Raw genomic sequence first — 25,028 nt, 5'->3', positions numbered from 1 at the left:
AGAGAAACATGAGCTCCATAACCACCTCATTATTAGGAGGGCTTGGGCTGCCCCAGCAGCGATTGCCCTTCTCTTGGGACTCTCCAGGAGTCTGGCTCGCCCCCTGCCCCTCCGCAAGAGGAACGGGCTCAGCCCAGGTCCCCCCTCCACCTTCCCATGGACACAGCAGCGGCCGTCAGCTCTTTTCAAATCATGAAGAAACTTTGGTAAAGACAACCTGAATGTCTTTATTGATTTCCTATTTACAAATCACAAAGCTGGCCAAAAGCAGAGTGTGAACACTGAACGAGAGCATTGGATACATTCATCAATAGCACTGGAGTCGAGACAGTCCCAGCTCTGCTCGGAAGGTGACGTGGTACAACAGAATGTCTCATACTTTTGGAAACAGGCATGTCCAACAATGAATTACATTCATCTATCCACAAAAGCCAGAATCGCATCAAACTGCATAAAAGCCGTAAGAACAGAAGTCACTCGGGTGTAGTTCAATTTGACTCCCCTCCCGCCCCGGCAGCAGAGCCACCAGGCGGGGCGAGGGCAGGATTGGGGAAGAGAATCTGCATAACAAAACAGCAGTAAGAGCAGATGCTTCCAGGGAAGAGCCATCGAGGAGGTGCCTTCCCGGAGGAGACAGGCCTGCCCTCAGGCCAGCTCCTTCCCCAGCCAAGCGTGCAGCTTCGCTTCTTTCAAATTCCAATTATTTCCACTATTGCCACCTACGGACAGACAGGGGCCAAGGTGGGGCACCCAGGGCAGCCAGCCCGGCCCAGGGAAGGCGCAGGCCCCCAACCGCTGGTAGTGAAGTTCCCACAGGCTCGGAGAAGGGGGGCAAAGGAGGGGAGGTGACGGTGGGCACCCCTATGTACAGCCCCATGGGCCCCCTCCCCTGCGGGCAGGAGCCTGCCCGGTCTGTTAATGCATCTCACACCGTCTGCATTGCACAGAGTCAGGTTCAATAACTAAGTCATGGACCCATCTTTTTTTTTTTTTTTTTCCTAATTTTTTTTTTTTTTTTTTTTTTTTTTTTAGTACTGGCCATATTAAAAACATCCTACCTTGAAGCAGGCTGACAATATACACATCTTACAACGTCTTCCTAGAGAACGTTAACACACTATTGACATCTCTAACAGCTACTGGTTAGGAGGTGCAGGGTGTTCCTGGCAGTATTTCTGCTGCGCGGCTGATGAGGAGATACCCGGGGCAGCCACCGACCTGACCGGAGGGAGTGAGAGGAGGAGATGTCATTTCCCCAGCGAGTGAGCAGGCACCGAGCCATCTGCACCACCGAAGGACGACCAGGTTTCAACTTCTGGCAGCTAAAGACGGTGGCGAGTGCTGCCCGGCAAGTTACAACGGCTTTGCGTACCTGGAGGGGAGCGGGAGGTTTGCAAAGAGGAACGTCAGCTTTGAGGCAGCACCATCCCGGCCAGCGAGTCCCACGCAGACTTCGGCAGGCTCCGGCCACGCTGCTGAGCGGCGCTTTAATTACAGCTTCCTCTGCAGAGGACGGGGAGGAAATAGTCTCATCGTCTTCGCCAGCGGGCAGCGACCGTGAGGCGGGTCAGGCAGCCACAAGTACAAGCCACCCACCTCCTCCCCGGCAGAACGGGCCCTCCCTGCTCTGCTGAGGTCGTACCTGCTCTTGGGGAAAAGCAACCGGCCCTGAACAGGTAAGAAGGGGGCATCTTCAAGATCACCCAGCTCAACAGCCCAAAGCCAGGTGATATTTGTAAATCTTCCTCCTGCGCCTGTCCAAAACAGGCTGACTGTGCAAAGAAACACCGGCAAACAGAAAATCTTTCCTGTTTTCCTAAACTGTTTCATAAATCCGCGTCCATCTGCTGCGCTGTTAGGTAACGGGCAGTTGCACATCAAGCCTCTCTATTTCGCAGCAGGGTCTGAAGCGGCCCAGGGGCGGGTTAGCAATGCGCAGAGACAAACACAGCGAAAATGCATTGAAACGTGCATGAGAACAGCAGCGGTACACAGGAACGGGGCAGGTGAGGCAAGTTCCCTCGCTTGCTTCAACTGATAAACCCCGGCACTATCTGCAAAGGATTCGCTTAGCACAGTCACGACTAGCGGGGGTCCCCAGCTGCTGAAGGCTGCACAGGGGTCATCCGAGATCCCCCATCCTTCGAAACACGCTACGGAGTTTGAAAGAAGCACCACCAGGCCCTGGTGCGGCAGCCCGCACGCAGGGGAGGAAAAAGCCTGCCCGGCCAGAGCCGTTGCCCCTTCCTGGCTCCGCAGGGAAAGGCAGATCGCTGTCACCAGCCGCCCAAGGTAAAGGATTGTCACGAATTAGTGAGAAGAGCATGAAAACGCCACAGTCTCTCCAGAGGCGCTCTGGTTTTGAGGTCTCTCCTTGAGACCGTGTAGTGCTGAAACAGTGAAGCCCCGGGGAAAAGGCCAGTAACTTTTTGGAGGCAGCCGCACGTGCCGTGGCTGGAGGGAGGGAAGGCGCCAGGTACGGGCTGGTCAAGCCATGCCGTGGCAAACCTTCTTGCCTCAACTGCTGAGCTAGAGCAGAAGAGGATGGGCCACACAGCCCTTGACTGTGTCTTTTTGCAGGATTATCTCCTCACAGCAAAGTATAACCACAACCAGAGCCACTTGTTTCCATCCTTCTGACCGGTGGAAAAGCGTCTACATTCATTACAGTCAAAAAAACCGCATGTTGTTAGATAGGATTAATCAGTAAAGTGAAAAATGACTAGCCACAGACAACCTACAAATGATACTGGTATACCAGTTAGTCTGGTATGTGATAGCAGCAGAATCACTAGCACAAGGCAAAACATGAGCTTTGAAATGATTTTACTGAGACCTTTGGCTAGTGTGGCTCCAATTGGTGTGGTCAAACTCAGCCAGAAATTTAGTTTGGAAGGTCACAGGGAAGAGAACAGAAAAGTCCAGAGCCAGCTCCGCAGCTGCACTATGTGTAGAAGATGATCTCTGGGATTTGTCCATCCTCCACCGAAGTGCCGTTGTTATTCCCAGCCGCGTAACAGAACGTAAAGCAGGTTTTGGCTCCTGTTGTTGGTGATTCATGGATCACTTTGCGCAGTCCTTTGGTTCCATAGTGGGAATCTGGACCCTGCGACGGTCACAGAAAGAAGGACAGATCAAGACAGGGATCACGGCCCCGCAGGACCCGGCTTGCCCGGACCCGCTCTGGGAGGTCCGGCCTCACAGCCTGGCCCGAAGCAACGAGCTTTGGAGATCTCGGCACCTCCCTTTTCTTTCTGGTTCTTGCACCTCAGGTATTTTGAGCAAAGTTCTCATCTCAATCCGAACTTAACACTACATTTGACCAGATCTCAACAGTTAAATATCAACTTTTTTAAGGCACTGCAGGCAGGCTCTGGATTACACGCCCACAAAACTGACAGCTTGTTTGTACACACCAAAAAAAGAATCCCATCACTTCAGCAGTGATGTAGCCCGTTAATTACTGTACGCTCGCAAGACAAATTAAAAGCCAGCTCTGAACGCTGGTGGTGAACGTGCTCCATTGCTCCACCAGGTGAAGGACTACCGAGCACACCTTCGAGATTACACTACAGGCCTTGAAAAAACACAGAGCGAGAAGCGGGTTGCAGTGAAGGGACTGAGGAATTCTGCTTTCGCCTATCTTCACAAGCCTCTCTCCTACCCACGCCGCCCCAGGACGGTACCTTTAGAGTAGCACATGCTGTATAGTTGACGTTGGGTAAAATCTCAACAGGCTCCTTGAACATGACCCGGAAAGTGTTAGATGATCCGTCACAGCTGAACCCCGTGTCGTTCTGCCCCAGGACCGTGTTACTGTCTGTGTGGATGATCTGTAAGACACGTGTTAACTTTTAATCTGCACCATTAATTGAACGCTGCCCTGTACCAGTGCAGGTGTGTCCCCCCCTGAACTGGACTGACTCTGAGGGACTCAACACTTTGATCAGCCCCATTACGACTGCACTATCCCCTTACTCATGTCCATCTTCACACCAAACAACTGCAGGCTCAGGTCCCAGACAGCCCAAGACACTCCCTGCCGTATCCCGCAGCCTGGCAGAGGACTGCAGGCCAACATTTTGCGCTTAGATCTTCATCTGCCTGTCTCCCCAACAGCTCAAGGGCACCAGAAGGAGACCCTGACAATTAAGGAAGAAGCGCTGACAGACCGTGCTCGTCACATCGGCCACGCTGTGTTGGGATAACTTTCCTGGGGATGGTTCTTCTCAAGTGATCCAGACCAGGGTTACGCACGCGCATCCAGAACAAGGCACACAGGATTTCCATAAGCCGCCCCAGTCTTTAAACAAGACCACGATGGACTTCAGACAACTGAGTCCCCCTCAGTCCTACTCGTCAGCTCGAATGGGACACTGACGACGTGAGGCCGCACATCGGCACTGCACGGGCCCAGCACAGACACAGCAATCGCTTTCTTCTCTTCCCTTGTTGAATCGTGGCTGCTCCACTGCATTTGTACAGCTCAGAGCAAAAGACGGTCCGAGTACTACTGCAGCTCCCAACTGCTGCTGCAGCACCTGCAGGGCAGAATTGGCCCAGCCTGCTCGGTGTGGGAAAACACGCACAGCTTCTTCTCAAACTGCGTCACAACTCCGAGACGTATTTTCAAAGGCTGTGAGCGGACTTGGGGAGATACTACAGTGACGCATGCAACGGGAGGTTGCATAAAATCGAGAGCAATAATCCCTCTTATCCCCGGTGCCCCATCTGGCCCTCGCTACATCTGCCAACCACCCTGTCTAAAAAACAAATACAGTCCCTTCTAATTTAAGATTTTGTTGCATGCTTCCTAAAATCTGTAAGTTAGTCCCTACAGCAGCAAATATTTTTAACGTAGTAGAGAGAATTACCTGTATATTTACTTGGTAATCCGTTGGCCCGTGTATGGATCCGTATAATCCAAACCCAACTACAAATATCCTTTTGTTTACTGAGAACCTGCGGGAACAGATCAGGAAAGTCAGACCAACTTGCCACTCCTGTACTGGTTTAGTACAAGGATGATACACAAAGATCTTCACTCACTTTAATTTTACACCTATGATTCAATCAAACATACTACAGTTTTAAGTGCAACTCTTACTAATAACTGAAATCCTTTACAGAAACCACAATTTGTAAGCTTACACCTTCGGCTGTCCTAGTGGGTCCGCAATAATTTTATTTCCTCGTGTAAAATACAGAGCTGCACAATCGCATGACCGAACTTCAGAGCCGAGGCTGCAGTACAATGTCGGCATCCAAAAACGCCAGCCAGGCAACGGCAGGGGAGCCTGCAGAGCGTGGAACAGCGCCCACCCTCACGGCAGCAGCAGTCTTTCCAGCAAGGTAACAGCAAAGACCACTTAAAGTGTCATTAGATATTTCACTGCTGAGCACTGGAGGAGAATTGTTAATGCGCTTCTAAGTATTTGCCGGCTATAGCTGCAGGGTAGCTGCACTCAACATTTACCCAAGAGGAGGAAATAAGATTCAATAGTTCCTGAATGCAGGAATCCCTGCTGCCCAAAGCAGCAAGGGGGAGGATATTCACTGCCCCACTACAGCTCCTTCGTCCCAAGCAGCAGAAAGCCTCTATCCCTGCCAAACTGCCAACATCATTTCTTCACCCATCCACCAACTCTTTCAGTCCTGCATGTTTCAAGAAGACACATCCGTGGCAGGCTAGGAGCCACCGCTCTGCAACCAGCATAAAATATTCAGTGTTGAAACAGGACACAAGCCTCGCTGAAGACTGACCCTAACACTGCCAGTAGTTGAACTTTAAAGTCAAACACAAGCTACAAAAGGTCTCGGAACGTTCGATCTGAGAGCAGTTTAAGTGTCTGGAGCCAACAGCTCTTCCAATTACAATCTTGTGTAAGGGGATGAACGGCCCAAAAGATCCAACCAACAGCTCTATCGATATGCAAGAGAACCACTGATGAAAAATCTTGAGAATTTGAAGGAACTCTATTAAGGTAAGTCCCCCTTCCACTCAAGGCAAAGATGAATCGGGAAATAACCAAGGCTTTCTGATTACCTCCTGTCTTGCTCTAACCGCCTGCCCACACAAAGCTTGCAAACCACCACCACTTGCCACGCCACACCTCCGTATCTCTGGCACCACGACCGGGCTTTGCCATTTCTCTACAAGCTTAGGTCTAAACAAAATAGATACTAGCAGAAAAGCAGGCGCAGCAAGCATTTTACCCTAATCCCTCCCTCAAATAGGCAAGATTAAGGGGATTCAACAAGCCACATTTACACTTAGAGTAGAGCAGGGAACTGACCTGATGGAGCACCGGGTAGTCGACACACCCCGGCACAGGAGGAAGCCAGGAGCTGCCTGGTGATTCCAACCGCTACGTGCCCATACAGCTGCAGGAAGCCACTTGAAAAGGAGAGGAATAATCCCCCAAGGGGCCTGCGCTGGAGGGCTGCATTTGCTGGAAACCTTTGCCAAAACTGAAGCAAAGTGGCAGCCTGCAGCTGCACGTGCAGGTTAGCGCATCGGGCAACGCTTCTGCCCAGCAAAATGCTTTCCCTTCCGGTTTCGCACTAGGTTGATATGGTGGAAGTCGGGGTCTAGCACATAACCTTGCGGGTTTAGGTCTAGAGTAGGCTCAAAGCTCAGTAAACACGAATCTATCGGCAGCAGAATTAGCAGAGAAGCTGACCTTATCCTGTCACTAGTCCCACTGTACCCCCAGCGGCTCTCCACCTGCTGGAATCGGCTGATGCTGCACTCCTTCCCCCGCAGGCAGCAGCGCGGTCTGTCGATGAACTCCACCCGTGGCTTCGGGTTGACTGTGAAGTGGAGGAACAGGCTCACCACTTCCCGATCCGTGAGGATTCCCGACTGGGCAGGCCCTGCAGAGGAGCACGAAAGTAGCGATGCCGTCAGCCTTCAGAAACCAGAAGGGAACATTTTGGGATTTACACGGGGAGACAAACTTGACGTGCGGGCCACACCTACATCACACATGGGACCTCGCTGGTGTGTCGGGAAGTTAAATCCCACATGGAAACGTGCTGCCTGCCTTTTATTTGCATGCCAGCCGTGGACTGCAGAGCCGCTGTTTCATGTACGCGCTCCGTACAGAGATTAAGTGCGCAGCTCTGCACAGCGTTTGGCTAAAAAAGCCAAAACGTGCAGCTAATCCTTCCCCTACTCCCTCAGGAGACGATAATACTGGTAAGAGATGGGGATTTTCACACATCTACACTGGTATTTTATAACATTACTGTCAAGACATCATGAAAGCCCGTGAGGGAGGGAGGGAATATCACTGGTTACCATCAACTTAGAAAGCACAGGAGTATTTTTCAGTCAAGACAAAGGTGGTTCAGCTCATGCCATGCATTGACTACCTCCCTCCCTCGGGCATTTAATCCCCGCTTTGGGTTTCTTTGGGCTTTTTAACATCTTTATTGTAGAACCTAGGGAAAAATTAGGAAGAGCTGAAACACATTCTCAGCTTTTCTCCAGTAACTAGATGTTTCTTCCAAAACGATGCTAAACTACTTCGAATACTTTCAGAAGTGGAACCGGGTGAAAATTAGTCTTTTCGCTTAAGAGTCAAAAGCTGCTCTGCACTTCTATTTGCAAGAGGACTTTAACAGAAACAAGACTACGCCATACTCAAGAAACAACAGCATTAAGTGCTCATTAATGCAGGAAACAAATGCCTAGCTAGTTGCTGGTCAAAAAAAACTTGTAGTTGGTTAAATTCAGCACGATGTCATGCAGACATCATGTGGTCCAAGGCCGCAATAGGTAGACATGAAAGAATTTAAAGATTGTTAACAGATAAATGAGCTTATAGATACTTTGCTCAGCAAAAATTAGCCGTCATTGATCATGTCCAAACTTATCCTGTGTTGCCGCAATTCAATTCTCAAATGTTTCAAATTACTTGCTCTAAGGGAAGGGAGTGACACATTTGCTAGTTAAAACATCTTCATGCAAAACTCTGTGTTCAATACCAGATTATACAATAAACTGGTGAAACCACTTCCTGTAAAAATCCTTTTTTTGTTTTGTTTTGTTTTAGGGAGAGGGGGGCAGAGGGGAACCCTTTCCCTCTCCCACGTCTGCTGTGATCACCAAAGAAATTGGAGTCACTCAGAAAAAGGACAAAGCTGAAGCAATTCCAAGGTAGTCCCTTGTTTACGGAACAGCTGACCAGCGCGGCCTCTCGGGTTTGGGGTTTCTTTTGTTCATCTTTTAGGTTAAAGTGGATGGAGAAAATGTAACAGTTTCTCTCAAAGCAAGACGACTAACCAAAGATCAGAGTTGAACAGGCAGTTGCGACAGACAGTATGGAGAGGGGCACGGACATTCCCAGCCCAAAGGCTCCATTCCAAATGTGCCAAAATTAACACATTCCTCGCAGTGAGACAGAACAATACAAGATCTGAAGGAAGGGTTGAAAGAACAGGATCTACAGAAAAACACAAACTAGTATACGCAAACTACTCTGATGGCAGTATAGCTATCCAGAAGGAGGATGGTCTCTCCCATCAAGCCGGATCGTAAGGCTGTAATCTGCTGCAAAGCTGTTTGGGACAGTGCACACCGAGGAGCAGAACGTGCCGCGGTTTCATCCGGTGCCAACACAAAGGGAAGTTACCCAGTTGGGACGAACGGATCTCTCCCTCCCTGACCAAGCTGCTTCTAAAGAACCAACGCTTCTAAAACCAACGCTGCAGCTGCGACAGGCACAACAGAAAGTGGGTACCAAGTTTTAAGCACAGATTTACTTCTTACTAATAACTCTCTTCATCTTGAAATATGTACATTAACTGTCGATAAGCTGACGCCATCTCTGCCTTGAGAAGCGATTTGCAAAGGAAGTGGTGTCAGTGACCCTTTTTGCTTCTTTGCAGCCTAAACCATGTTTCAGTTTTGAAAATGGCTCCACAGTGTCTTTTGGCATGAAAACTATTTAAGCTGATTGCCAGTTTTCAATCCCTGGAGAATCACCAGAGCATGAAGTCAAAGACAACAGGCAATGAAAACAAAACAAAACAAATCTTTAGTCAAAACTGTTAAATGATTTAGACATCTTTGCAAATCAAGATCTTAATGTAAACTTGAAAAATGTTTTGAGACGCAGACTAAACAACGCCAACCCTTCAGCTCAAAGAACATTTTGAAAGTTTTTTCTGTTATGGGGCTCTGCTCTGAAGGGCATCAGCAAGACATGGCCAACACCACCAATGGATTACAGGCGGCAGCAAATAGAGGATGGGGAGAAACATTCTCATTTCTCTTCAGGAGCAGGCTACAATCAACCCCAATTATTTGCAACTCCATTAGCTTCGTGGAGTTTAAATGCTTGGAATGGTTAGAAAGGAAAGCATGTGAACCTCTGTTTAGATCTTTGCTCTCAGCTGAATGAGAAAATAACCATCTAAACACGAGTACAAACAGCTATGATCTGACCTGCTCCTACCTGATAGAGCACCATAGTCTTTAAAAGAAGAGTGAATGATTATGGATGAAAATAGCATTTACACAGTGGATTTGGTAGATCAGTGGGCATGGGGGATAATCTCAAATTTAAATTACTACAGAATACAGAGAGAAAATCCATTTTCGTGTATGTGATCCTCTGTAGTTCAGAGAAAGCAAAGACCAGGGTTGCCAGAAATGCCTTTGTTCAGTTACCTGCTGCAAACTCCTCAATAGTCATCAATGGGAAGCGGATAAGAGAAAGCGCTTTGCCCAGTACTTTCCGCTTGTTCTCTGGAATCACCTGAAGTTGCTGTCGTTGACACTCAGCCTCTGACCAGCGAACCACTGCATTAAACAAACGAACCTCCCGGATCCCCAGGGTATCCCTCTCCAGAACCGCAACCAGGGTGTCTGCAAGGCAGGACAGATAGTGACAACTTTAGGCAGTAACCCAAATTATCCGATTTTACCTAGCCAGAAGTACCTTATGTACAGCCAAGGTAAGTAAAAGAGAATCAATTGAAAAAACAGCATCTCCCAAAAGTGCTGCCTGCAGCCCCTGAGGAAGATATATTTGCATATTCCATAAGCAAGCAACTCACTGGAGCAGCAAACAGTGCCCATGTAATTGGCACGTTAATGGAAGTGCAGTAGAATGAACTGCAACTTACTTGACATCAAATTTGGATGAAGCAAGCAGCAGGAAAGCCAGAAGGTTACCCGTGCCTTACCTCCATAGTCCATCTTATTAGAAGAAGGTTAAAGTCTGAATTTTAATGTTTATTAACTGCGTCCAGCAAGTTTGGAAACTGCATATGGTAATTAAAATAGCCAGTTCTTGCTTCCAAAAAACCAACACCTTTTTAACTCCAAAACCTGACGAAGATTCAGGGAACAAGGCCAACTCCACAAAAGGAGGCAAGTTACACCCACCCAAAACCTGCCAACATCAACAGAGGAAACGGGCTTTGTATCGTGCCCAGAAAATTCAAGTTGCACCAAAGTAAGCAGATTCCAAGATTCCAGGATATTTCTGCAAGCGAGCACGCTCTTTTGCAAATGCCTCGTCTCTAGCCACTTAGTGCCAGAGACTGTTCGTTCAACAGATTGCTGCAGAACAGCAAAGCCGCAAAAGAGAAGGGCCAAGTATTAACCTGTAATAACTTTGAAGGCCAGCCTGTTATGAAAGCGTGTAGAGGGAGGAGGGAAAAAAGCTTACCCAGATCAATGTCTGTAAACCCCTCCGCATTGATGGCATCCGATGTGTTCTTGTCTATGTTCTCTAGGCAAAGGCTGGCCAGCTGAGGCTCATCAAAAAGTCTTGCCTAGTAACGAAGAAGCAGTCGTTAACACAAAAGGTATTTTAGAGTTTACACTAAGGAAGGACCCCCCCCCCTTCTCTCCCAGAGCCCGTCTTCATTAGCAATACTATGCCTGACTGCATCATGAATTCACTGGGCTGCAGCAGCCTTTCACAAGCAGTTAAGCATGACAAGGCAAACACTAGAAAAATCTGCACTTGGCATCAGGTCCGTTTTAGCTGTGCATGTCTTCAGGCACGTCTTTGTTTTAACATCACATCAGTTACCACGGCGCTAGTGCTTTCCAGCGCCATACTGACCATGTCAGCTGAGCGTGGGTAATTTTTACTACGTTTTTATAGTTAGACGAAAGCTTTGGCCAGTGACTCCAGACCTGCTCGCTCTAAGGATATGCAGAGACAGCTTATTCCGTAAGAATATAGTCACACTGATCTCACGCATTAGCAAAAACGCCTAAGCAGGCACACTGCTTGCGTCCCATCAAGATGTGCAAAACCCTGCGGGGTACGCAGCCTACTTAGTGCATTTGCATGTTTTGCACAGAAACAACTACTCTAATGTAGTTATCTTAAAGAATTCCCCACAAAATAGGTTACTATTCCAAACAAAGCCTGCACACAGCTCAGAGAGCTGCTCAGAATCTCTCTGCCCAGCAAAGCGCAGTCCCGTAACAGTCTCACTACCATTTCAGATGCCCCTAGACCACCACGACATAGAATGATAGAGGCATTTAGGTTGGAAAGGACCTTTAAGATCATCTGGTCCAACCACCCCCGTACCTAGCGTAAGCAGAAGTGAGGTGGGAACACACTAAAGTCACTAAGACGACCTCTTATTTCCAATGCTCTGGTTTTGCTGTTTAGGAAGGAACTGCCTTAACATCACACCTAACATTAGCGGAAGAGCACACTGGAACTTGAACCCGCTGCCACAGGTAAGGTTGAAAAATTGTGGTTTGGGCTGGGAATTCAAGTCGCTCAGAGGCTAGCACTATCGAGCATCTTCTGCTTCACCCTTGCTCACAGGCTGTAGAGCTCAGCAAGGCTAACCTTTGGCGCCGAGACCTCAAGTGCGGAGAGCTGAAACAGGTCTCCGTTTTCTCAGGGCCCAGGGAAGCTTCAGCAGTCATCGCCTGCGCCGGGGGCTGGAGGCCTGCCAGTGCCCTGCGCTCTCGGGATCCAGGAGCTGTGACTGACTCAGACTTTACTACTGTAGTGCCTTCTGACACGTGAAGGACTTACGTTACACTCGCAGAGTTCTCTCCCACAGCAGCTTTAGGCAAGCTATTATTTCCATGTTGATCAAAGTGACATTTGCATGTATGTCTGGCACGGAAGAGGATCATGGTTTACAATGAGGCACAATCAATTAGGAGATCTATTTGCCACTGGTATTTCTGGCAGAGAATAGCAGTTGCTTGAAACGCTGTCAATGACACGGTTGCTGGACCAGCAGGATTCAGGAATGATACATGCTAAGGAGGTTTGGGGCTCTGCCATCTTAGGTCCACAAATCTTAAGCCTGTTGAGAAATGTTTTGTACAGGATGCATCTCAGGTCTGTAACTGACTGTACAAATTATCAATTTGTTGCAGCAAAAGCAGAAAACAAAGGCCGATTTTCACACTGAAGGACCAGAACTGAGAGCATTTTGAGAACAGATCCACTGAGATGCCTCATGCAGCCCACGATACAGATACGTTTCTCAAAGAACACCAGCCTCAAATCTTTTAGAGATTTGATATACTGCAATAGTGAACATAAACTAGATACAAGTCACCACTGATAGTTAATCATAATGGATAAGCCACAAACAAAAGGAACCAGGAAAGCCTGTCTCCATCTGGCATTTAGCTGCCCCAGTGCAGCTGACAGAGCGCCAGGCAGTATCTTGGTTTTGATACCTCAAAAACTAGGAACACCTTCCTCCTTTGTCAAAGAAGGACCTTTGTGACTTGTAAGGAAGTCACTATGAACCTAAATGTTAGCGAAGTCGGGTTGCAGAGACTTAGCACGCTGCAAAAATCCCTGCATAAAGAATACCACCAAAAAGCTGACACCTCTAATCCTCACGAGGTGACGGCTTGCGTAAGATGCCTCTTCAAAACTGCAGCCTACAGGAAAGATCTCTTCTCAGCTGTTGGATAACAGCTCTTGATCTTTCCAGATTGTAGGCTGTTGAACCCAAAGAACGGGAGAGCTGCAGCCAAAGAGTTACAACTGTCCTCCCATGCATCAGGTGAGAGCGCAGCTTTGGCTACCATCACCCAAGCAAGAATCTTTAAATCCTCACTCTGCCCCAGGGAAGTGCAGTGCGGTTCCCCCATGTCTCAGAGGCCGCCTCGCCTGTTTATGGCATGTGGAAAAGGGACACGTTAAAAGAAGACGTGTAAAGAGGGACATGGCATTTTGCAGCAATAGCTGAACCCTAGCAGCGAAGAGTGCCTCCAACAGCAATGTAACGTGGAACCACTTTGATAACTTGATCCAAAATACCTTGACTCAAATAAAATCCCAGCCTAATCACACCAAACAAGCAAAGAGCTCAGCAGTGACTGCTTCAGGCCAACACTGCTTCAATTTCTGCAAAAACTGCTGGTGTAGACACTGCCACGGATGCAGTAACTACAGTTGGAGCATGAAAGACACTTGTACCCCTGACAAGGAGGAAAAAAGTCAGCAGACAGATACGCCACCCAAGACAGGACAACCCCTCAGAGCCAGACCACCTTAGCGCGCTGGTCCCCAAGTCAGGGCAGCTGTGAAAACTCCTTCGCAAGGTCTGTTTAACACCAGAAATCACAGCAGCTTTCCTGAGCCGGCTGATCAGAAACACTCCTCCGGAGTTAGTACGCCCATTCTCTAAAGGAAAGAAACTCGCACACACAATGCCTGTTTGTTTCTCGTTCCTACACCACCCAGACCAGGGTGTCCCTGGCAATGCCACACGCTGCAACACACAGGTGACAGCACTGTGGAAGTCACTGATACGTCATCAACTGTCAGCAGAGAGGGTGGCAGGGACCAGAAAGAAAAGATGGGGCTAGGAAATGGCAAGGATAGTGATGCTAATTTAATCAACCTGCATGCAAACTCTGATCTTCTCCAAAATAAGCAGAAGTTGTAAACACTGTCTTCTAGTTTGCTGCTCAGAAGAGTCAAATGGAAGATGGGGAAGCCCAACCCTCCCAGATCGGATCAGACAGAGGGGCACAAGGATTCGCAATCGGCCCCACAAAGAGTCAAGAAACGCAGCTGTACTGGAACTCCAGGTTCACGTGCCTTCAGTACAGCGGGAGGGTGAGCTGGAACAGGCTGAGGAAGAGATCACTTTGTTCCTCTCCTAGGAAAATAAACCAAAGCAGTCATGAAAAAGCTGCATTTTCTTTCACCCCCGCTTCTGGGAAATTATTGCAAAAAAGCCCTTCAAAGAACGTCTGACCAGCTAGATGTAGCAAGAGAAAGTGTATTACACCAGTCCTGAATCTGAACGTGCAAAAAATTCTTTCATTTCACTTTTCTTCTTGGCAGATGAAATTTTTCCACCCTGTTCATTTCTTGCCCAGCTCACACTATGGAAGGAATCGCCAGCCACACCAAAACAGAAAGCAAATCTAAACAGCAGCAACATTTGCTGTATTTTATTGTTCTTTGTAAGAACCTGCTCATCAGCGCTAGACTCCTGTAAGGAAGAATTCAAAATGACACAGAACTGCCCCATTTTGGACAACCAACTCCATAACACTCAAGAAAATTTCTGTTTTCCTATTGCGATGGACCTTGCGCAAAGGACTTAAAGCAAACAATGGCAAACTCACCTGTGTTAACAGCATGAATGCATTGTCTGCTCGGAGGTTTTTTTTCAGAAACTCCACGCAATGAGCTTCAAGGGCTGGAACTGCATATTTTTTAGCTGTGTAAAGTGTTGTCATAACAGTCTCTGGTCCAATCTGAACTTCGTCTGAATAAAGAAATCTGAAAGCGTGCAAACAAACATTGCTCAGGTGAAGCCAAGAAGATAACAATTCATAAAAAACATGTTTGTGCTTCTGCCCATCATCCTGGCCCCATTTCCTCTACTTGAGAGATGGAACAGTTTTCACATCCTTTCCACCAACTCTGGTTTACCAAGGAGAAGATTTTTCTTTTTTTTTTTTTCCTTTAAAAAAAAAAAAAACCAACACAACCCCACACTCTTTTTATAGTATAACTTTTAATGAATGGAATAGCTGGAATATCTGCTGAAGCATATCAAACTGCCTAGCATTCCACAACCAGAGAGCTGTTTATCCTGCCACTTACGCTAGGCAAGAACAGCCTCTGGCCAAGTACACCCCCTAAAATTAACATTTTTGGCTGTTTGATTAGACTAAACAAGGACAAAAATTTCAACTCTGCCTGCCTACTTCAGAAGAGAAACTCCATTTTACATACTATTCCAAAAGTCACCCGAAGCACTCAAACACATCCACTGCAGATGAGGTGTTTTATCCATGCCCCCCTTTCCCCCATCTCTTCACTTTATATACTGGACTGTTTCGTTTCATTATACAGATGTTAAAGTACAGCACACAATATAACTTCAGCATAAAGCAAGAGTTAATTGCAATGAAAAACAAGGACTGCCACGCTGCTAGCAAAGCATCAGCCTTCACTGTTAGGCCAAAACAAGGAAGCACATTCATAGTGCATGGAAAAACAAAGGTCTTCATAGGAAGCCTGACCGAGCCTCCTCATACCCAAGCACGCTGATTAGAGACAACAGGAACTGACAGGCTGAGTTCAGTAAAACCAGTTACACACTTGATGCTAGTCCTAATCCCATGCAGAGTTTTTGTTTACTGTTTTTCCTTTAACCAGTCGAGCATTTGCCAATCAGGATCTGAAAGGCACAAAGCACAGAGGCGTAATATTAAGTGCGTTAACTGCGCTTGGCACTCCTATTCCACAGGATATTTTGGAAACTCCGGCAACTTCTGCTACCGCTTTTCTCTGAAAGGGGCACAGCAACATGTCGGGTGGCCGCTGTTCCTGGAGGCTTCACGCAGCAGCCGGGCAGTGTCCCCATCTGGAGGGACTGGCTGCAGAGCAGCAGTGGAGCTCCTGGTCCTCTAGCTAGAGAGGGCCAGGATGCAATTCAGGGAAGCATAAACAGGGGGATTCAGAGGAAGGGAAGCGCTCTCATTGCTGTTGAAAGCAGGCTTTTGTGCTGCTCTAGAGCATCTGTTAATAACAGCATCAAGGCACAGGCTCATGAATGTATTTTGCACACATCCCTTCGCCAGTCCTATTTTCACTAAGTAATCCTTTTCATTACGAGATTAAAAAAACACAGTTGCTCTAAAAACAACTAGTTCTATTTACAGCAATGACTATGTTAGTATTTATTTTTACGATAGTCCAAACAGCATGTGCTAAGAGGGATAACAAGAGAGGCTCAAACTGAAAAAGCGCAGTATCAATTTAAAAGAAGACTTAGATTATAACCCCATACAATGAAATGTTCCTTGTGTTACCATGAAAATAATAATGACAAAAAAGGATCTCTTGCATAATTACAGCAGACCTATTAAAGGCCACTAGCTGACAAACATAATCACAATCTAGCGCCCAGAAGGGATCTTCCACTGAACATTCGGGATGGGCACTTTGTCCCTTGATAAGCTCCTGATCCTACAGCATTAGGTCATGGCTTGGAGCAAGTCCAGAGACATATGTAAGGATCAGTTGCCATTTCAGATCAGTGTTTGGAGGGACTGATTTTACCCTAGGAAGGCTCATACCACGTTCTTGGTAAGCTTCCTTCTGGAACGCAGCACCCAAACTTCCTTTGGCACATTTAAGCTCTGAGCATTTTAAAAGAGACAGTTTGATTCTACATTTAAGTATCTAAGACATCACTGGACCATGTGCACAGCCACTGTAGTGTTAACTGCAAACTTCAGAGGCACTGTGATAATCCACAAACAATTTCTCCTATACAAAAATATAAACGTTTGTGTTGAAATCCACCTAAACTCATCACCTTAGTCTTTTCAGATGATCCTATTGTTCATACAAGTGCTGAAATCTCAGCACTGGCAGGGAAACAACGTGACTTTGCCTCTCATTCAGTTGATATTCTAGTTTCACTAAGTTTTAAAGATAGATACTAGCTCTGCACTCCAGAAAGATTTACCTGGCTGATAGAGAGTCGTACGCCAATTAGAGGGATTCCCCACGTGCTGGTGCCCGATTTAAAATGAGCCAAAGGGGTGGGGGCTAGGGGCTCCCTATTATTTCTGCTCTTTCATTCTAGCAAAGATCAATTTTTAAATCTTCTAAGATAGCACAGTCATGACCGAAGCCCTTTTTGAAGGTAAAGCAAAAAGTGTGCCAAAGCTATATATAGTCATTGTTCCCAATAGGAAGCAAGCGAGGAACGTGTCAAGAGCACAGGACTGGAAACCCCTGGAAGTAGGTTACAGAAATCCTATAGAAACGGGACAATGACTTTTCAGCATACATTCAGGACTGCTGCTGGGTGTTATATGGCACCAGCCGAGCTTAAAGAAATCGCTGAATAGAATGTTACAGCCCCTTCCTCCTCCTTCCCCCAGCATGCAGACTTGCAACACAGGCTGTAAATGTAAATTCAAAACCAGCTCTCCAAAAGAGGAATAAAACACGCACGAGGAGAGATACCATACAGAATGGCTGACACTGATTTCACACCCTTGCTTACCTGTTATAACTTGCTCATTTGCCCATAACCTAAATGAGCTCCAAGTATTTGTAACTTACAGAGCTTTAAGAGGATTACTTCTCCCCACTTCTCTCAAACAGCATTTGGATCAAATCAAACCAATTAATGAACAAGAATTTATGAGACAATGTCTGAACAAGTGAGTATCAACTTAAGTACAAGGGCCAGCACGTGCACTTATTGCAACTGCTAACCAGAACACCTCCCTATTGCTGCACGTGCATGGTGTAACTATATATAACTACATATTTACAAAATTATAAATTATCCAGTTTAGTTTTGCCCATAGTGCAGGTCAGCAGCAGGAGGGCATATTCATTTAACTATTGCTAAGCCAAAACGTGGAGCGAGTCAGATGTTTTTGTGCAATAGCTATACTACACTTTTACCCAGGAAAAGAGGGATTTAACACCAGCATTTAAATGCTCTTGAACAGATCAAAGAGGCATTTTACTTAGAAACTTAAAGATCTCCACTCTACAAAATGGTTCACTGATTTCATTAAAAACATTCATCTCTACGATAAATCTGTTCATTCCCGTTACACTGTACATTAGAAGAAGCTTACTTCAGCAGAGCTAGGAAGGCAGCAGGCTCCACATCAGGCAGCTCAATCTCTGTAGAAGTTGTGGCCATTCCACCATTAAACATCGCATCGAAGACCGCGCTGCCCACAGCCAGCACAAACCTAACATTAAAAAACAAGAAAAAAACCAACCCTTACGTTAAATCGTATTCACTTTCCAAAAAAAAAAATCCCAGGCTAGTTGCTATTCCCCAAGGCCAACCCCAGGGAAAGCAAATTGTTCCTAGCGATAAAGCAAAAAGTGTTTTGCAACAGAAAGGGAGTGTCGGGCTTTCTGTTCATTTACTGCAAAAACACCAGAGTTGCAACCAACTTCACTTTGAGCCCTGTCCCAGCGTACAACACAGTAATGATTCCCCAAAGACAAGATCTTGTGCATTATGGAACAGAATACGCACGGCTGCTTTGCAAAGTCCTTGTAGGAGTCTACGGACCATTCATGAGGTTGAGAAGCTAAGACACAACAGAGTTAAGGAGTTTAAGTTCTTCCATTGAACAGAGCGCAAGTCTTGGTGCAATTCCGCACACTCACGTACTGAAAACACTTACAGAAAATTTGTCAATACACACTACCCACCCTCCTCCCTTCTTCTCAGATGCCAGGAAGGCATCCTTGGTGACAGCACAGCGAGCTCTCAAAACATGCAAATTGCACCGGCAGCATCACTGGGAGCTGCGGACACCAGCACCTCCTGCAGCACCCGGCACAGGAGCTGCCCTCCCCGTGCACGTTGCCGTCTCCTTCCATGAAAAACCTGCTTTGGGTTTAGCCTAGAAGGCAAGGAAAATCTGACGCAGAGCAAACTAGCACTGCTAGGTGTACACAAACCTTTTTTGCATCACTGCGAGTTTACGTGGCAATTAATGACAAGAGGCACGTTATCAGCCCTAAAGAAATAGGAAGCAAGAATTCCCATAAACCAGGTTTCGGACTGAAAATAATATTCCAGCGTTCCCATGTAAACAAGATGATTTCCCTCACTGATAAACATCAACTCCTACTTGAGGAGGAGGCATAGACATGGGCTGCTGAGAGGCCTGTGCGTATTTAAGCTGCTGTACCTGCCTTATGCCTTAGAAAAAACATTTTGAGAACTTTCATTGTTTGAAAATGCAGAGATGAGTTTTTCCCCAGCAAGGCAATCTTCTTCCTGGTGTCTGCAATCGAGCAGTTAAATACAGCACAGGCCACGAAGGTCGCAGCTCAGCAGCGTGAGGAAGCGGAGGAGACCAGGCTGCAGAAGCGATTAGTGCAACCACTTCTCCAACCGACTGTAAAAAGGAAGAAGCTGGAAAATTCAGGGGCTCTCACTGCAGCGGAGTTTGACGCACACTTCGACAGAGAGAAGCGTCAAGAACTGCAGACAGAAAACCATACAGGACAGAAACCTCCAGTAGTCAGACCCCAAGGAAAGCCCATGACTAAAGGGGAATTTCAGTTAGATTTCTCTGCAGTAGGAAACGACAGAAGCTTTTTTTCTTTTCCTTTTAAACAAAATTTTTCATTTTCTCACTTTTCACTCCCCTCCCACCCAGAGGAAGCCTTCCACAGACACAATAGAGCGAAGCGCCGTGGACGTGCCAGGCTTGTTTGCCATGACAGACTGTTGGGCTGACAAGCCGGGTTGCATTGTTTCTGATCGGTTAAGAGAGCTAGGGACAAACCACAGTGATTTAAAAAAAAAAAAAAAAAAAGTACACACATGCCTATTTCTATCAAGCAATTCTGAAGAAAAATGTCAAGAACAAATAAAAAACCTCGTTCACAATACTGGAGTTGCCAGATGAAACAGAAATCCTTGTTCCTACAAAAGCGGTGATGGTGGCGAGACAATCGCAGGCATTATCTCTGAGCATACATCCCCGATGAGCAGACAGCCTTCAAAAACAGTTTGAAAAGGGCATTAAAAAAAAAAATCTCAAATTTTTGCCTCCATTTCACTCGGGGACAAGTCAGCCTGATTTTTTTAAACTGCTGAGCCCTAAAGGGATCCCAGTAGGTGCCAGAGAGATGCACAGGACTCTGAATTTTAAGTTGCCTTAAAACATTAATGGAACACAAATAATGTAAGAAAATCCCTCCGTCTTCATGGTGTCTTCTTACTCTTGCTAAAATGAACACTTCACGCTATTCTAAAGACACTCCAGGAAAAGCAGGGATGTGCATCATTCCTCCTACGCAGTCTAACAGTTTTCCCCAATCGCTCAGGTCTGCAAAAGAAGAAATGGGGTTTGTTTCAGATGGGAGAAACACAACTATTAAGCCAAACTGGCAGAGTCACAGGGCTTTCTGTTGCTTCCCCCTCCTATTTGCTGAAGCACTGGAGCAACCAGTGCACAGCAAACCTCTCTCCTAACCCCAGGGAACACTGCCTGATGCAAACATGCCATTCTCCAAAGGGAAATGCAGGTACACTAAGCTCAGCATAGTGACCCACCTTTGTCAGAGGAAGAATTCAAACAGAGGGTTAATTTTTAAACATCGGTATGGTGAACAAAATAAAGCAGACTACTGAAAAGATGCAAAGGAATGAGCAGAAGCAGAGCAAAAGAACTAAGAGCAACACTTGATTTCTTGTCGTTCCCTCTGCACGTGTAAGAATCAAAGTGAACTGACTTTCAGCAATAAGTCACAGGAGCTTCCATGAGGTTAATAATTTGATTTGTCTTCATGAGGATCCAAAGTTGACTCCCAAGGCTTCTGAAGGCCTGCAAGGAAATGCCTTTCATTACGCTACTTAACAGCTTCCTACCCACCAATTTTCACTGCTTCCTTGTTCATCCTGGCATCTCCACCTGTCACCTAGTTTAATTTGTATGCCCAACAGTCCTGCTCCCTTTCTAGACATTATGGTAATACCAATAATAAAATAAACCACTCGAGAACTACGACTATCCCACCGCTGCATACCACCTCCCTCCTCCATCTGCTCCACTGCGGAGAAATCTTAAAATATCTATTCCAGAAGAGCTGGCACAGGAACAGAGCAACACGTGATGTGCTGGAGCTCGGTGAAACTGTAGGTGACAAGAAGCTAATGAACGATGATCGTTTGCTTGCTGCATCCTTCCAGAGCAAGGACTAGAGACACCAGGTGAAACACGCAGAAGGCAGGTTCAAAATCCCCCAGGAGAAGCCCTTCACACGCCATCCCAGCAATCGAGCGTTGGGATACCTCAGCACACAGCGCTGCAGGTACTGCAAGTTAATATGCATCCAAGAAAAGACAGGATAAGCTCAGAAGAGAGACGCCTGGAAACAGCAGCCAGAAACCTACTCAGACTGTCCCGGAGCTGCCCATCTCCCAGGCTGAAGTACACACAGGGGTGCATTACCACATACTCGCCCTTTTCCCTTTTGGGCCACATTTTCTGGCCAATTAACAAGCTTAATTATCACACCCATGCAGCTCCTGGCTGATAAGGTATAGATGTTTCTAATCTAATTGATATTGTGCTCAGTGAAGCAGATCTGGAGAAAGACAGAAAACCCTTCTCTGTGTGTTGACCTTGGCCACGTTAGCATCGTGAAGCTTTGAGGCAGTCTGCTCGGTCCAGCGTTTATTAGCCTTGACATAAAAAAAAAAAAAAAACTTAAGGCCATTCCATCTTCTTCATGGCTGATTCAGCAGCAAGAGGGAGTGAGCTCAAGGCTCAGGGATGGAGCTTGCTGCAGGGTAGGCAAGCAACTTCTGCAGGGTCTGGAGCCTCCTGAAGGTGGAAAACATCTGATCTTCTCAGGGTTGCAGATGCTTCACAGGACAGCTGCTTGGGCAGATGAACCTTCAGTCGAAGCCAGCACAGCCACCCATGCCATTTATCTACAAACAGGGCTTTCACACACAAAATGAATGTTTGCTCTTAGTTGCTACAAGAGATATCCATTGTCTGCTTCTACGGCTTTATACAAACAGAACTTAAGAACTTGCCAGACTCTTAGAAACATACCTGAACCTACAGCTCTCACACCCAGAAACCTCCTCCCTGCACCGCCACCACACGTGAACAACATCACCTCCGATCACTTGGCATATACATGCCATTTAACCACCTCAACCTACAAATACACCACTTCTGCTCTGCTCCTTCCTGAGGAGCCCGACCAGGGACCAAGCTGCGCTATCACCTCCTGCTCCTGCAGGACTGCAACACTCAGATTATTCGTGCTAACCAGTCTGCTGCCACAGCTGGCAATTTCTAACGCGCCACGCAACCGTATCAAAGGTGACAAGTAAGATATTGCAGACCACTCCTCAAGGCACCACTAGCCACTCTCCAAGAACCTTATTTGGGACACACTCCTACTGCACCACGCTTTGTACCTGGCCCGGTGTGAAAATTAAACACAGTAAAACCAGACTACAGAAATACTTACCTGTTAACCGTGCACTATTTCAGACACCTAGCATCAAAGTATGAACATCTGCCCTTGGTCGCTGAAGCAATACGGTGCCTCTGAAATTAAATTCATAGTTGCTTTGCGACTCTATTCCAGCGTAAAATATCTTCTGCTGTCAGGCTGCTGTGGGAGAACTGAGCACAGAAGGGGTCTGGGTGGTTTTATTTTAAGCTCTCCATTTCTGAAATAACCACGGTACTTCATGAATCATCAGGATATCCCAACTGTAATATCATGCAGGCAAGTTTTACTAAAATCTATATAATCCATAAGTGGGATGTCACAGTATGACACACTGTATTCTATCTTTACCACCCAGAGCACCAGATGGATTTCAGAGCAATTAAGCAGCATTTCACTTTGGGGGCTATTTTTTCTTAAAGCTTCATTTATTTTCCATTTATTTCTGGGCTGAACATTGCCCCTCCCCACCTGGCAAGCCTAGTTCTCAGGACAGGGACAAGCTTACTCAAATACTAATTAAGCTTCAAATTATAAAAGACCAGAACTGACACCCTAAACGCTCAAACCAGCCTAGAACAAACGCGTTTTGCTCAGAAAGCAAGAGAAAAAGGGAAATCTGAAGGGGAAATTTCCAGGAGCACGAGCACTTATGAAAAAAGCGATAGTTCAAAATACTTTGCAGCAAGGCTCCCTTTGCCAAGCACTAAGTACACCAGTAAGCTTTCCCCCACCCCAATTAAAGCAGGTCCCGTCTCGGAGCAAGAAGGCTCTTGCATTTGCTGTTGGTAGAGCTGAGGAACCCAGGAGGCACTTCCCCGAGCGGTGGGCTGCGAGTGGCACACGGTGATTCACTGGAGCTGCCCCAAGAAGCAGCCGAACGTCAATCAGCCGCATCGGGTTTGTGTTATCCAGGTGGAGGCAATCCCGAGCAGCTCAGAGCCGCAAACTCTTAAATGGCAGCTCAGCCTTAAACATTAACCTCGACTGGTTACCACATGCCCAGATGTCATTCTCAGTACAGCTCTTCTGGAATCGTGGGGTTTGTTTTACAGTAGTGGATTACTCCCCACACCCCCACCCCAAAATACAAGGTTTCAGAAAAGATTCAGTGAAGGTTAGCTTTGAAAGAAAACGTTGTGGCAGAAATCTGGCTTATCAAATCATCGCTCTTTCCTTCCCGTCCCCAACGCTCTCACCTATCCCTGTATCTGTCGGCGGAGATCAGGCAGCCGCGGACACTATTCCTCCTCTCCTCCGCCACCCACAAAACCAAGCACTGCTTACGAGGGAGATCCAGTGATTTGGGGTTTTCCCCCCGCAGCGCTCGCCCCGGTCGCACCTACCCTCCAGGGAAACCACTCTCAGCCGAAAGCTGGACCCCGTCACCGTAAGGAGAAACATCACATTGATCTGAGGGGCCGGGAGAGATTCGAGGCGACAGCGACTGACCGAGTCGCCTCTCAACGTGTCACAGACCGAACCGGGGGGGACCCACGCTCCCTCCGTCCCGCCAGCAGCGGGGCTGGGCCTCACCGAGGCCCCGCGGCCCCCCGACCTCCCCACGGCGGGTGAAACGTGGGGTGAAGTTACCCGACCCCCCTTTCTCCTTTCATGAGGGAGGCACAGAAGCCCAAACCCTGCACACACACACACACACACACACCCAACATCACCCCCCAGCCGTGCAGGGGATCCCCACACACCCCACAGCAAACCCACGGCCTCGCCCGAGGCCCGAGACCCCCCCGACCTCCTCACAGGGCCACCAGCACGGCCTAAAGGCCACCCGCCACGGCCCGGCCAGGCCGCCACAGGGCCCGGGGCACCCCCGCGGCCCGCCTGTCCCCCGCAACCCACCCGGGACAGTGCAGACCCCCACGCGTGGAGCACCCCGGGCCCCCCCGCGACTCCCCCCGCGGGGGCCCACCTGTGCGCCGGGATGCGCTGGGAGCCGCGGCCTTTCCCCACCAGGAAGTGCACGTCGCTGAGCACCTCGTTGTTGAAGAGGAAGGCGAACCGCTCCTGCACCGTCGGCTTCGTCGCCTGCCAGTTATACACCGGCTCCCGCTGCAGCGCCCCGCCGGTACCGCCCGCCCCCCCGGCGGCCCCCGCCACCCCCGCAGCCGCCGCCGCCGCCGCCGCCGCCGCTTGGCCCCCCGCGCCGCCGCCGCTCGCCGCCGGGTTGGCAGCGCCGCACTGGTTGTAGGTGAGGCCGGGAGGCGAGGGGGGGGCGCCGTTGGTGCAAGCGGCGGTGGCGGCGGCACCGTTGCCCGGCGGCGGCGGCGGCGGCTGCGGGCAGGAGGAGGAGAGGCCCCCGGGGCCCCCGCCGCTCCCACCGGCCGCCATCTTGTGCGGCGGAGGCGCAGCAGCGCGCGGCGCGGGGCGGCGCTGCAGCAGCACCAGCACCAGGAGCGGCGGGCGGGACACGGCGGCGGGCGGGAGGGGGGCGGCGATGGCGATGGCGGTGGGGCGGGCGGCTGAGGCGCCGCGGCGGCGGTGGCTGCCGGTGCCGGTGGTGATGCAGAGAGCCGGGCAGCAGCGGCGCAT

At 48.2% G+C, this 25,028-nt stretch overlaps 1 protein-coding gene across 3 annotated transcripts; it reads right to left on the bottom strand.

Moving 5' to 3' along the window:
* Nucleotides 1-217: 217 nt before the first annotated feature.
* Nucleotides 218-25,028, bottom strand: BTBD2 (BTB domain containing 2; the record flags this gene model as incomplete). 3 transcript variants are annotated; one of them, XR_014270048.1, is made up of 10 exons in its annotated part: nt 218-1,218; nt 1,373-3,106; nt 3,687-3,833; nt 4,875-4,962; nt 6,684-6,876; nt 9,680-9,877; nt 10,686-10,791; nt 14,606-14,762; nt 18,101-18,220; nt 24,409-25,028. XR_014270048.1 is itself a non-coding variant. In XM_082495478.1 (9 exons), 9 exons carry the CDS (start codon nt 25,026-25,028, stop codon nt 2,945-2,947), a joined length of 1,791 nt encoding a protein of 596 aa, XP_082351604.1. In that variant the 3' UTR covers nt 218-2,944. The 3 variants fall into 3 exon arrangements, 1 of the variants encoding a protein (XP_082351604.1); XR_014270049.1 differs by having other exon boundaries at nt 218-1,503; nt 2,837-3,106; XM_082495478.1 differs by having other exon boundaries at nt 218-3,106.

The sequence above is a fragment of the Vanellus vanellus genome (assembly GCF_965231255.1).
Source record: "Vanellus vanellus genome assembly, chromosome: 25".
NCBI lineage: Eukaryota > Metazoa > Chordata > Aves > Charadriiformes > Charadriidae > Vanellus > Vanellus vanellus.
Note: the sequence above shows the minus strand (reverse complement) of the source record. Positions and strands in the feature narration are given on the sequence as shown.